Source organism: Mycteria americana, chromosome 3, assembly GCF_035582795.1.
Source record: "Mycteria americana isolate JAX WOST 10 ecotype Jacksonville Zoo and Gardens chromosome 3, USCA_MyAme_1.0, whole genome shotgun sequence".
In the NCBI taxonomy this organism is placed as follows: domain Eukaryota; kingdom Metazoa; phylum Chordata; class Aves; order Ciconiiformes; family Ciconiidae; genus Mycteria; species Mycteria americana.
Genome location: NC_134367.1, coordinates 29,314,505 through 29,328,248, shown reverse-complemented (window position 1 = coordinate 29,328,248; position 13,744 = coordinate 29,314,505). Strand labels below are relative to the sequence as shown.

Below are 13,744 nucleotides of genomic sequence, written 5' to 3'. Positions count from 1 at the left end.
AAGGGTTTCTTAGCCTATTTTTTTCTAGCCTAGTCCCATTTAAGTCTTCAAATGTAGGAAATCAAGTGCTCAAATAAGGTAGTGACTGATATACAGATGTAAGAGACAGAGGTCTGATTCTCCTCATTACAGTGTTTGACTTCACATAGCTTGTGATTACAGGCAAGATGTTTACTAACACTAATTAATAGAGCCTTTCTAATGTGCACTGATTGTTCATTTGTATCATCTGAGCATATACGTTTGGTATAGAAAATATTTCTGGCAACATAGCAAAGAAAACTTTCTTTGGTTTCTAGGTCTTGGAGCATCTTAGCATTGATTAGGCATCTCAGAGGCAACAGGACACAGATTGTGCCAGTGTGGTGGAGTTTTTCTGCTCTGCCTCGACAGAGCACCTGGCAGGCAGGTTAGCACATGCTAGGTGCTTCTACACTAGCATAGGACTGGGAGTGCTCTTTTGAAGCAGATTTCCCCATTGCCTCCATTTATCGTTCTTCTTTTCACATCACTGAGTGGGCTGAAAGTACATGAGTTTTAGTTTGAAACTAAACCAGAAGATGCACTCCCAACTGTTTGTGAGAATTCAGTTCAGAGGCGCAAACTAGGGCCAGTCTGAAATGGAAAAAATCTCTAGAAGCCATATAGTGTGAACACCACGTCCTCAGCATCAGCATCCTACAGTGCATGTAGCTGTTTCACTCTGCAGATCATTCCCATTTGTATGTACTGTGTGCTAATATTGACGTAGCACCTGAGTCCTGATGCCTCCCCAGCTCTCCAGGCTAATGACCTTGCTACATGTGCCGTGGTTCTGTCCCAGAAGATGCCGGAGTGTGCCATGGGCCTGCGTGACCACCTTTATTTCGGGGTGATAGAGGCATCTGGTCTCTCCCTGAGCATGAGGCAGGTGTACACCCAGCCCTGGGAACTCAGAAGTGCTCCTGAGTCTTCCTGCACAGCACTCTATTTTTCTTCCACCAGAAACAGGGGTCACTGAAGATTTCTACTGCGTATGGATGGAAGATATACCAAATAAATTGCCCTCCTTTAATCTTCTATTTCAGTCATTCCTATACTTACTAGGGTATCAGAGATCCAGTTCCTACTCAGTGGGACAGAATGAACTGTCAAAAGCGTTTCCTTGATTTTCTGCAAAATTTTATCAATTCTTTTACTGGAGGAATCACCTTAGCTGTCTCCCAAATACTATTCATTCCCTCAGAAGAGATTTATGATTTTCATAAGAGCATGATTTTGAAAGTCTGCAGGAAAAGGAGCACATTTTGAATTCAGCTATGATGGCTACTGTGGGGATGATACTATAGTTATTGCTGTTTTGTCAAATCAGTGTTTTAATTAGGCTATAATTCTTTCGAACGTTCCATGTTTAAACCTGTCACATTCTTTTAACTGACTGCATATCCTAAAACTTTTGTACTTCAGTTATTGTTACAACACTGAAAAAAAATCCACATGTAGCACAAGAAAAGAGAGTGCTTTTAATTTATAGCAACTTGTTGTGCTTCCTCTATTACTCCTGAATTATAAATCATTTTCTATGACAGAATAAGAATAAGTAAATCATGCAAAACTTTCCTATGTAGTATTTCAAATGGTAATTTTACTGCCTTTCACCATGGGAACCGTAGAGTTGGAGAATCTAAGATAAAAGTCCTGTAATACTAATGTGCGTGTAGTGCTGACCATCTATATAATTCCAGACACAGTATATCACTGCACGTTTCATGTTGTATTACTATGCAGTAATAGAAAATTAATGTTTACTGAAAACAAGAGAAAAATAAAACTCCCTCCACACTGTCACATTCACACTCACCTCACAGCAACACTGATAATAGTCTGTCTCCTCCCTGTGTTGCAGTTTCCCAAACTAGTTACCTGTGTACTCTGATGCTGCTGCTTTCCTGTCTGAGGCAGCTGGTCACTGCAGAAGTGGCTGAAGCCTTGTAAGAAATTATTTTCTCCGGTAGTCATTACTGCTCCTCTTGCTGACATTACTTAACCCGCAGGCAGAGCTGGCAGAGTGGAGTGCACGATGCACGAGCACTCGTCATCTGCTCCAGTGCCAAGTCAGCTGGAGGATTTCTGTGATTCTCCACTACCAGTTGAAGCCAGGGCAGCTCACAATACTAAAGCAGATTTGGAGTACCCATGCCATCTAATTTGTTAGCCCTCCTGAAGAGAAGGTACTGTCGAGCGTAGGGACAGTAGTTTTTTAAAAGTTACAGCTAAGTTCAGAAAATAGACTATTAAACCACAAGGTTTTTCTAGCCTTTCTGGGTTTTAAGCCATATATATTGCATATGCAGTAGGTTTAGTAAAATAAGTGGTATTTAGCACAGTATAAGTAAGCATAGTGGTTTTGAGCCTGTGTTTTGAAAACATTTTTTGTCTTCTGACAAGATTCCACATTTCAAATAAGAAAGGTACCATTTGTGATTTGAAAGATAGCCACTTCAGCTATTCTTCTCACAAAATTATAAAATGCATAGATAGCAAGTCAGAAAATCCTCTGTGTGTTTCAGGCTTTGCAGATAAGCAAAAAGAGAGCAGAAGAGTGAAAAAATAAGCAGATGCTCTCCTTAAAAAAAAAAAAAAAAGGCAAACCTGTTCTTGAATTGTTGTCTAAAATAATATATATTTGTCCAATTATGACACAAGAAAAGTGCAACTGTCTTTTCTGTGTGGATTTATGGGGTGAAATCCTGGCTTTGTCAATGTTAGTTGAACTTTAGTCATTAGCTTGTGGAGGGCAAAGTTTCCAACCATTGCTTAGTACTTTGTCTCCACCCATCTTTTCATGGAGGGAGAAGTTTGGAGGCTTCCTAGAAAGACAGCACAAATTGACTTATCCAAAGAAAATCATTCTAATTTTCAGTGTTCTCAGTTTAAAGTTAAATGTCTGGTTTCTTCTGGGTCTTCTGCTCAGCACATCTATAGCACTTTTCTCTTACTGCTCAGGCAATTAATTACATCTCAGAATACCCCAGGTATTCCTGTCTCATTCTACCACTGAGGAAGCCATACCACAAAATATTAAACAATTATCCAAGGTCACTGAGCAGACAAGGAGTAAAGCTAGTAATCACAGTTCCTGAATTTCACTTAACGCTCCATCTCTAGTGCGGTGTGCTCTCTCCAAAAGTATGCAGTATAATGACCTTGCAAAGAAGGTAGAGATTTTTTTCCTCATAGGAAAGAAAATTATTTTATTCTGAATTAAAAGCAGCTTCTATGTTTCTAATAGCACTGAAAGCTAAATGGCAAATCAAATTAAACCATTATCTTAATTGCTGTTATATACATCTTAACTATCTAAACAGAATAGCTCTTTTTATCTCTTCCTGGCCACCTGTCCCAAAATAATTGACCAGAGATGAATAAAACTGTGCCCAAAAATTGTGGGCAATATTCAGATGTTAAATAAGTTACCAGGAAGAAGAAGTGATCAGGCCTTTATTGTTACAGGGAATAAGCAATGAATATAAATGTAAAATTATTAGGAAATAACATTCATATGCAAATCACATGCTGTTAATATGTATTTTTTAATTTTAAAGCATCTATTAATATGATCTGGTTTTAATTACTTGTATTGTTGCCCTCTTTGCATTTTTGAAAGAATTTTATTCAATGCTGGAAAATTCCATGACAAGGTTGCAGAATGCTGACTGAAGGGTAGGAAAAAAGTGCTCTGAATATGTGCTTTTCTTGAATTTTATGCTGGAAGACATTTAAGCATGTGACGATAGCCACTGCTAGGGGTAGAATTTTGGGGTAGATGGGCCACTATGAATTTTTCTGTGCTTTCATTATGACATAGGTAAAATAGTAAGGCAGAAATGACTTCATATGTATCTTTCTCTGTTATAAATGATACCATTTAGTGACCCCACATTCAGAGGAATTTAATGGGTTCAAAATACCATGACCTGTTTTTCATTCTGAATCTCCAGTAAGAAAAAAATCTAACATAAATTCTGTATTTAAACAATAGATCAGAGCTACTGTCTACGAGCAATTGATCAAACAATAATCTTTAAAGATAGTTAATATATCAATAATGTCTGTAATAGATACTGGAAGTATTTATATAACTCAACGAACGCAGCAACTAAGAGTCAATCTGAATTGTAAAAAGCAGTGCAAAAATACTGACATATAATTTCAATCAATCATAAACCAAGGGTGCTGATTGCCTGTGATAATAACAATTAATTTATGTATCCTAAAGGTGAGCTTCAAATATCAATTCACAGGGAGCATACAGCAAATGGAAAGAAGTAGCCAGTGTAATTAAAAGGGCTGTGCCCGTGACTTCACATTTCTTATCGAAGTAGCCAGCAAAAAAATTGCTACGACACTTCTTACCACACCCAAAGCAATCCTCATGCCCAAGCACACTAAGACTCCTCAGCTCTTGTCGTGGTTTAACCCCAGCCGGCAACTAAGCCCCACCCAGCCGCTCGCTGAATCCCCCGCAGCGGGAAGGGGGAGAGAGTCAGAAGAGTAAAAGTGAGAAAACTCATGGGCTGAGATAAAAAGACAGTTTAATAGGGAAAGCAAAAGTTGCACACGCAAGCAAAGCAAAACAAGGAATTCATTCACTGCTTCCCATGGGCAGGCAGGTGTTCAGCCATCTCCAGGAAAGCAGGGCTCCATCACGCGTAACGGTTACTTGGGAAGACCGAGAACACCATCACTCCGAATGTCCCCCCCTTCCTTCTTCTTCCCCCAGCTTTATATGCTGAGCATGACACCATATGGTATGGGATATCCCTTTGGTCAGTTGGGGTCAGCTGTCCCAGCCGTGTCCCCTCCCAGCTTCTTGTGCACCCCCAGCCTACTCGCTGGTGGGGTGGGGTGAGAAGCAGAAAAGGCCTCGACTCTGTGCAAGCACTGCTCAGCAGTAGCTGACACATCCCTGTGTTATCAACACTGTTTTCAGCACAAATCCAAAACATAGCCCCATACCAGCTTCTATGAAGAAAATGAACTCTATCCCAGCCAAAACCAGCACAGCTATAAACTCTCTTATGTTTCCATCATGCTGCCATAACTTATACTTCTAGTTTCTGAAAATGAAGCATACAATATTTCTTCTTAGCTAAGAACAGCAAGAATGGCAAGAGAGATGTTGCAAGTTGGCAATAACACCAAATTCCTGGAAAAGCTGGACCCTTGGCCCTCAGTTATTAAGCTGCCTGTGTGGATTTCTTTTCAGTCACAGTCTTTGACACCTGAGAGCACTGAGGATGGTCAGAAGTGAAAAGGATAGGGGTGAGAGGAGCCGGCTAGAGCAAAAGGGCTGGACGGCAGGATGGATGTCACCGAGGGAGAGGGGAGGTCGGACTCCACAGGGTTTCTTTGCATGGGAGTCAGAAGGAGGAAAAGGAATCAGCGTTAAAGCACGATGACCGCCCTGCACAGCCCATCAGCTCTTGGGCATGCTGATTCACAGACTCACTAGCAGTTCTCCCTGTTACCTTTCTCACTCCAAGGCTAGAGCTCTTACCTGCTCTTCACCTGAAATCCCTTTCAGTTTCCACTTCATTGACACATCACTGTATAAGATACAATATGTCCCGTCTCTCTCTCCTTTCCATTTTGGCACCGTCTCTCAGAGAAAGACCAGACACCACTGTTCTCATACGTTCTGAAACACAATGAAACTCAGCCTGGGAATCAAAAAGGCTGAAGGGTCTTTCGACCCTTCTGCTACCCAACGAGCTACCCAAATCTCTCTGTGACTGCTGACGTAGTCTATATGGCTTCAATCCATTAAGGCCATTCCTGAAGATAGAGCTTTCCTTTCTCAGGAGCCGCCCTTGATGCTGAAAGAAAAAAGATTACCTTGGAGTCCTGGAACTGAGATATGAAAGAGCAGCTTTGCACATCAAGGAATCTTTAATTACTAGCATTCAGATATATTGTTCTTCATTAAAAATCCCTGTAGGAAAAAACACTAATAATCTGATTTCTTTTTTGGTGTGGCTGCATCTTGTAATTTATTGGCATCGTGTGGTTCAGAGACTATAGTGTTGCTCCATATCATCTTGCTTTCTCCACAATAAATGTATAATCCTTTACTGCTGTATAAGTGCTAGAGACCAGTGTTTTCCCAGTTGAAGGCTGTAATCCCAAAACTTTCATCTATGCTTTGGCTACAGATTCACCTGCTAATGCAGTCGGGTCTATCATGAAATATCAACAAGAGCTGTTAGCTGCCAACCATCCTCTCATATTTTGATGATGGTATTACCAAATAGATATAAATAAGTTGTGACCATCATCCTTCCTTGTTACAGTTTGAAATCAACCAGACAGGTCCACCGTGTTATTGGAAAGAAGAGCATAAGAGACTTGTACCACAAATTGTGTTTCTGTTCTTGTTCTGTATCAGGAGCTGGTACAGCTACAACAGCAATTTACTTTAAGAACACTGTTAGTCAAGGAAAAACAGCTTCTTCCAATGGGTAATATAAAGTCATATTTTACTATATGAGGTACTGCCAGAAAGACTGTACATTTCACTTTTATATGAAGGGGTTTAAGTCCAGAGTTGGGGGAGGGGACTCAAAAGGAACACGAGATGGATTTGTCTTTGTGTTGTACATTTAGTGAGTATTTTTACTACTTTAGTCATTTTCATTTATATAAATAAAGCTTCTCCTTTTTTATCTAAATCTTACTTCTCCCCAAGGCCTCTCTGCAAGTGCAGTAACACTTCAGCAAAGGGTAATTGAAGCTGCAGCACATTTACAGCAAAATGCCATTTTTAAAGGGTGTAATGAAACATACTGCAGAGGCAGAATTTTTAAATTCACTATATGGAAACTGATTCCCTGTAGGAATGAGAGACCTGAGGATTTAGGACTATATCACATTGGCTGCCACTTCTTCAACCCTCTAGGCAATAGCTTTCCACAGTAAACTTTGGTTTCGTGTGACCATAAAACTCCTGATATTCAACAAGAGAACATCCTGAGCAGCTTGAAGAAAAAGAAAATAAATGCGATGCACCAAAAAAATCACAACAGGAATGTTTCTTGTTCCATAGCAAGATCAGCTGCTACCAAATCTTCTCCAGACACGTCCACTCCTAATACATGCTAGCCTGAGCCTCACTTTAGCTCTGCAGCTGATATTCCCCTTCCCCAAGCTTTCCCCTCACACCCCAAGGCAACAAGATAATGAAATGTAGTTGCAGAGAAGACATCTTGCAGAGAAGAAATAGCTTTCAGAATTTTAACAGGCTTTTTATGTTTTATATTTTCGTTATTCTGTTTTCATAGAGCATCATCTTTTTACAAAAGCAATCTTTGATACCTGTGTTAACCATTCAGTATTTTAGTCTAGAGTCGGCTAATTATTTTCTTACTGGCCACAAAAGTCAGCAGTGATTAGCAAAAACAAGATACCAGCAATAAAATCATGCCCATTACAAAACAAGAGGCTCATTAACTAAAAAGCTTCAGTTCAATCAAACTTCTTTTCTGTTGCCTCTGCTCACTCCTGGAGTCGTTGAAATATAGGTCATTTTTTGCAGTTGTAGATCTGTAGCAACATTAGATACTCCAATTAGGTAAAAAAATGACAGGTATTCTGATTTTCTAAAGGGGCTATTGTGCTTTCTTCCTACTAAATTAAAGTGCATATATGATGAATTTCATTTATTCAGGGAGAAGTTTTAAAGTCTTAAAAGTCTTTAAATGTTATTAAAAAATTAAAAGTAGGCAGCGGCAAATTTTAAACTTCAAAGGTGAATGGCCAGAAGGAATAATTCTTTCTTAACATCAACAATGTTTTTATTCCTTTTTAAAATGAAGTTTGGACAATAAGGAGGTCAGTAGATATATAGTACTTCATTTGCACTACAAGAATAGCCAGTACATTACTAATGGTTGACTATCTTAAACCAAAAGTGGAAAGAAATCTGCATCACAAAACTTTAAACACTCTTTGACAGCTCTGATGTGATTGGAGGGCCAAATTCACCCCTTGGTTTTGGGAAATATAGTTAATTTCAGTGAAGGAGTATCTGAGATGAGGAAGTTATTGGGCCAGTAACACCTGTACCCAGAAGAGCAGATGAAAGTCATCAGAAGATAAGAGGAAGGAGATAAGTGTCCTCTCCAACCTGCATTTCAGCTCATTCACAATTCAACATGATGCCAACATGCAATAATATTGTGTGTGCCTACACTGCTGGTCAGGCTAATGATCTAATGGCCCGACTGACCATTCATACTCAAAATTCACTTGAATAAATAATCCGAGCCCAAGCAATCCCTACATAGTATAAATCATGCTCTGCCCTGTGGTAATTTTGGGGAAAAAAATAGATGCATCATCATTGGCAATATCTCCAGTCACCAGTGTCTCCCTTGGTGACTGCCAGAGTAAAGTGTTTGCTGGAGTTTATATTATTGCGTAAGCTCTCAGGTTTTGGTTACTGCTTCTCAACTAAAACGTGGTGTCTGATCCTCAGCACCGTTTCAAGTCAACGTGGTTTACTTTGCATTAAAAACCAGACTATTTGCACTAATACAGTCACTGACCATGTCTCAACTGAAAAGGTGTTTTGGGACTCCACCTCTTAACTGTAACCAAAGATGTGATTGCTCTCTTAGTTTCAGTGCAAGATGAAACATTAATTTACCTTCAGTGTTGAACTAACCCATTTTACTTTGCCCTGAAATGGAGGGCACACAAAATGTTACCACCTTTCCATTCATGGTGTAGCTTCTTCAACTTCGAAGCTCCCCAATTATTCTGGAAGAGCTTCTCTATACTAAACGTCAGTATCTTTGTACTTTTCCACCCATGCAACATTTAAAGAGAGTTCAGTTTCCTTCCCATGGCCAGGAGACCTCATTCTCCTTTACCCAGAAGGACTTCCTGACCTGCCAGAGAAAGAACTTGTGACTTCAATTTTCCATCTGGGTGGACAGTATGTGGTCCTATCCATGTTGGGTAAGATTTCAGTTTTGCAAAGTTTCTGCTAATAGGATGGGGTTTTAAACTTATTTACTCACATACTTCACTTCCTGTTAGGGCTAAAAGTGTGGTATGACTGACAGCAAAATATATTGTATTATAAAGGTTTTGGAAATAGTAAACTGAAAATGTAACATCAGCACACCATTCCATACATGTAGCTAATAAGTCACCATATTGCTCAAAAATTAATTTGGAACTTGAACTCTAACACATGCATACAAGAAGAAAAATCCAAACATTTTTTCTGTGCTTGTACTCTTGCAACAATATCACTGTCATGTATTTGGTATTCTATGTTATTATCAATAGACACATTAATCAAGATGCAGAAGAGAAAAAAAGGCCTCTATGTATCAGTTTCACGGGGGAGTCTTGTCATTTTAAGCTCATCATAATCAAACGATATGAATAAACTATTTAAGGAGAAACTAGTGAAGATTGAGCTTTAGTAAGTTATCTATAGCAACTGAGCCCAAAGCAATCAAAATATGGACCTTTTACTGAACTGTTATTCTACTCTAGAAAGTGTATTTATGAAATCTTTGCTTGAGAGGAAAATGTTGCTATCACTCTAAAAACTTGTTTTAATAAAGGAAAATCTTTGACATGTTTTAAGGGAGATGAAGATTTTTTCAGTTCCTTTTTTTATTTAAGGCCATCATTCCATTAATCAAGTAGCTGACTAAATTTAAGGCAATATAGTTAGCCTTCATTGAAATGTATGAATAATACAATTTTGATTTTTAATACTCTCATGTACTAGCCTATGTGTTTTATTTCACATAGAAAGCTCTATTCTCTAGTTTAGGTCATTCTGTTAAAAAATTGAACAAAATTCTTCAATGCTTTGAGTGAACTGCAACAGACACACTACTTTCAAAAAGTTAGGAATCTGTCACTGCTTTCTGGCAGTGACCTGACACTTGAAAGCCCAGTCTCTCCTTCCAGCAGTGGGAATGGAATACAAGAAAAAAAAGAAAAATTAACTGGTTGGATTCACTGTACAGGTACATCAGGAATCAGATCAGACTCAAGAACATCTCTGCTTGGCTTATTAGAAAATAAATGAGAAAGTTGCATGTAACATGAAAAATGTAGTAAAAATACGTTCCTCTTGGCTATGAGCAATGAATATTTTTGCCCCTGCTCACCATAGGTAATATGTCCCACATTGGCTCACAGCTTGTCCCCTTATACCTGGGAGTTCAGCAAGTTTCACATTTATATTCCATATAGATGAATTTTATTGACCATGCTGAGTCAGGAGTACTCATTTCAATACTTGGTGGCTGAGTGGGGTAGCAAAAGTCTGAAACAAGACCTGAGCAAGGCAAATATGTTCTGAAATGTTGATTTCTTCAACAGGCACTTAAAAAAAATTGTATGGATCAAGGCATAAAAATGATGTACCTCTTAAAAAATAGATACAACTGGATTTTTAAATTTATGGGGCAAGGACCTCAAATGTTTCAAATCTTCAACAGTAGTTCAAGCCTAGATAGTTCAGCTTATTACTGTGTTACCTATTTATAAATGAAATAAAATAGCTCCTCTTTAGAAGTAGGAAAAAGGATCTATTTTAATATACCAATCAATTAGTTTTGTTTTGATAGCAACAGCAAGTATACTGTTTCATCATCAATTTGAATCTTCCTTTCCCTTTCCCACTGGCTTCAAGTCACCTTCCAATCCTTTAAACTCCTCTCTTTTCAATCTCTGTTTTTGATGCACCTTAAAAAGTGTTCTTTTTTTTCCTAGCATCAGAAGGCTTGACCCTTACTTTTATACTTTACAAACATTAATATTCTACACATACCTGTAATACAAACATGCTGATCACCAATAAAATAAACAATATGGAAAATAGCTAACATTTGCCACAGTGATTTCTGAATAGCTTCTGTGTTTCATTACAAAGACATACACAGAATATCATATAACTTTGGGGGGGGTTGTAGAGATTTTGAAACTTCCTCATGAACATGTGTATGTCAGATGTATTCTATGACTATTGTAACAGGGGTAATGTTGCACTATAATGTGATATAAGATAGATGATATACTAAGATTTCTGCATTTCCATTTTAATCACTGTGTGTATGATCAGTTGAAGTCAGTGGAAGACAAAACCAGAAATCATTTGATGATCCATTAGCTGATTTAGGAGAGAGTTCAAGTTTGGGGTTCAACCGCTGGACGACAACTGTAGGTAGCTTCCTGTTTGCTCCTTTGGAAGGCTTAACTTCCAGAAATACCTTGTCTGTTGGGGAAGAAAAAAAAAAGATGATTTGTAGAAGCTTTGTAAAAACTGAACTAGCCTTACAGTTTTTAACTTATTCTTCCCGAGTATATTTCAGTCACACAAATTTGAAAAAGTATTCTAAAGATAGTGCAAAGTAAGATCTATTTGGCAAAACTCTTTTGCTTAATGTGATAACTTCATTTCTACATATTATTTTTCTTCCATTATTTTCTTTCTTTTGGTCTCAAATGGAAGTAAAAAATCAAATGTATTTCTATTATCTTTTCATGATTCAACTCCTCATCTTATTAACATACCAACTGCATTAAATGTTATTCACATTGGTGCTTGAACTTAAATGCTAGAAGCTCAAAACATCAAATAAATTCTGAGCTGGCAGACTAGTGCAGTGATTTTTCCAAAGCTGACTGTACTGCCACCACAGTAGGTATTCATTCTCTGCTGAAAGTAAAGGAGTAAGGGTTTTTTTCATCCTGAGATATACAGGTTGCCTGTGTAGAGAAGTAGAAGGCTAGTTTTCTGTAAGTTTTTGTAAGAGGATAAAGAAATGGATCATAACACCATCCTCATTTTATTTTTCTAAAGCTTTCAGCCAAAACCCTCGAGAATTTTGACAGCCATTAGCAGTGGCATCACTTTGTTCTTTCAAGTTTAGATATTTACAAAACATGTTTTTCTCTTCTGTTTTTAGCACAAGAAGAATGGGCCACAACCCGTTCCAGCCTAAAGGCACCACCTCCAAGGTCAGCCAGAGGGGGTTACAGGGAACACCCCTATGGTAGATATTGAAGGTCCTCCTCATCTGTGACCTCATCTCAAAGACAATTAATAGCCTGTGGTCTCCACATAAACAGCAACAAGACAAGTAATAGTCCATTTCTTTTCTATCCTAGGGATTACTGCTCATTATTATCCTATGTACTACTTGTATTCCCTATAACATTGGAGTGACATTGGCATTAGTATTATTTTATAACACGGACTTAAAAAAACAGAGACAAAAAACCTTTGGAAAGCATTGTCTATAAACCATTCAACGATGATGTTCTGTTGGTTGTATTCATTGCTCTGTGTAACTTAAAAAGCATGACACTGTTACAGATCTTGAGTCTCTCTACATACTAGCTAAGGCTGAGTTTTTGTTTAGGGTTGCTGAAAGACTGTAATATGATTCTTTCTTTTCCTTTTTTTTTTGAACCAGACAATAATCAAGCTGTAGATAAGATGTTTTAACCTGTCTTTTTTAATATATGTTAGTTTAGATTAAGATGTTCGATATTAAGTTTGTAAATTTAATTTTAAATGCTGTTTTAATGGGGTTGAAAACAAGCAGCTACTGTATGTATGTAGCTAACTGAATTTGTTCAGTGTTTTAACCTGTATTTGTTAAAAAAAATCACATAAAGTTCCATGTGTAAGCTTCTCTAAATAGGAAACCATAATTTTGTCAAATATGTTTGCCATAATTTGTCAATAAAGCTGAAACCTTTTGTAACAAACTAAATTTGGAATTACTTGTTTTCTAGCTTTAAATGCCTGCTTTATTTCTTTTTCAAGAGATGCCTAAAATGTTTTTTATATAAAAATTACAAAAATTAACCCAAGCCTGTTTTAAGATTTTTTGTGTAAGACTTTAAAAGTTGTATTAATAACTTCTGGTTGTTAAATAATTTAAAAGTTAACAAACTAAACTGTTACATGAATCATGGTTAGTATCCACTAATGTATAACATGTTAATGGAAAAAAATGCTTTAGAACAATAAATGGATTTTAAACTATCCTCTAAGCTTGATCTTGCTAAACACAAACTCTGATTGACTTGTTTGCATTAGCATGTCTCTCGTGAGAATGTAATGGAGTTTAAAGAGGTAAGATTACCACTTACCACTGTTAGACTGTCTAAATGCTAGTTCTTCAACCTTTGAGTTTCCCCGCACATTAAATATCCCATTCAACATGTAAGCATTGCATAGATTCACCTATTTGTTTTCACTCAGAAGAGTGCGTTGACTGCATTTTTCGTAGTATATGACAATTTGTCTTGATAAACAAATCATCAGTGTCACTGCCCAGTTGTCGGTACTCAACTTCAAAAACTTTATTTGTAATTTTCAGTGCTAAATATCACCTCCCTTGAAGGCAGTTTAGAGGGCTGATATTTCTTTTGAGACTATCAGACTTGATGGCTGATGATTATTAAGGAAATATGTCGCAGGACTCAAAGGATGACTAAACGTTAAACAGGTAACACTAATAGTAACTCTGTAATTTTGAGTATGCAACAGTAATGTTAAATATTCTCAGTTATTAAGTTACTGATAGTTAAAAAAGTAAACCTACCAAAAGATAACAAATAGGTATATAGGCTATTAAAACAACTAATTAACATTAACTAGTGACAACAAAATTATTCTACAATATATAACCCTCAAGGTAATAAACAGAACTAAAAT

The 13,744-nt window shown here is 37.5% G+C and overlaps 1 protein-coding gene across 2 annotated transcripts in view; it reads left to right on the top strand.

Moving 5' to 3' along the window:
• KHDRBS2 (KH RNA binding domain containing, signal transduction associated 2) overlaps window positions 1–12,079 on the top strand; it is a 398,703-nt gene extending 386,624 nt beyond the window's left edge. For both annotated transcript variants that reach the window (XM_075497293.1, XM_075497292.1), the window contains one exon: window positions 11,982–12,079. In XM_075497293.1, coding sequence (XP_075353408.1) covers window positions 11,982–12,079 — 98 coding nt within the window. The remainder of the gene's footprint in view (window positions 1–11,981) is intronic.
• Window positions 12,080–13,744: the final 1,665 nt, after the last annotated feature.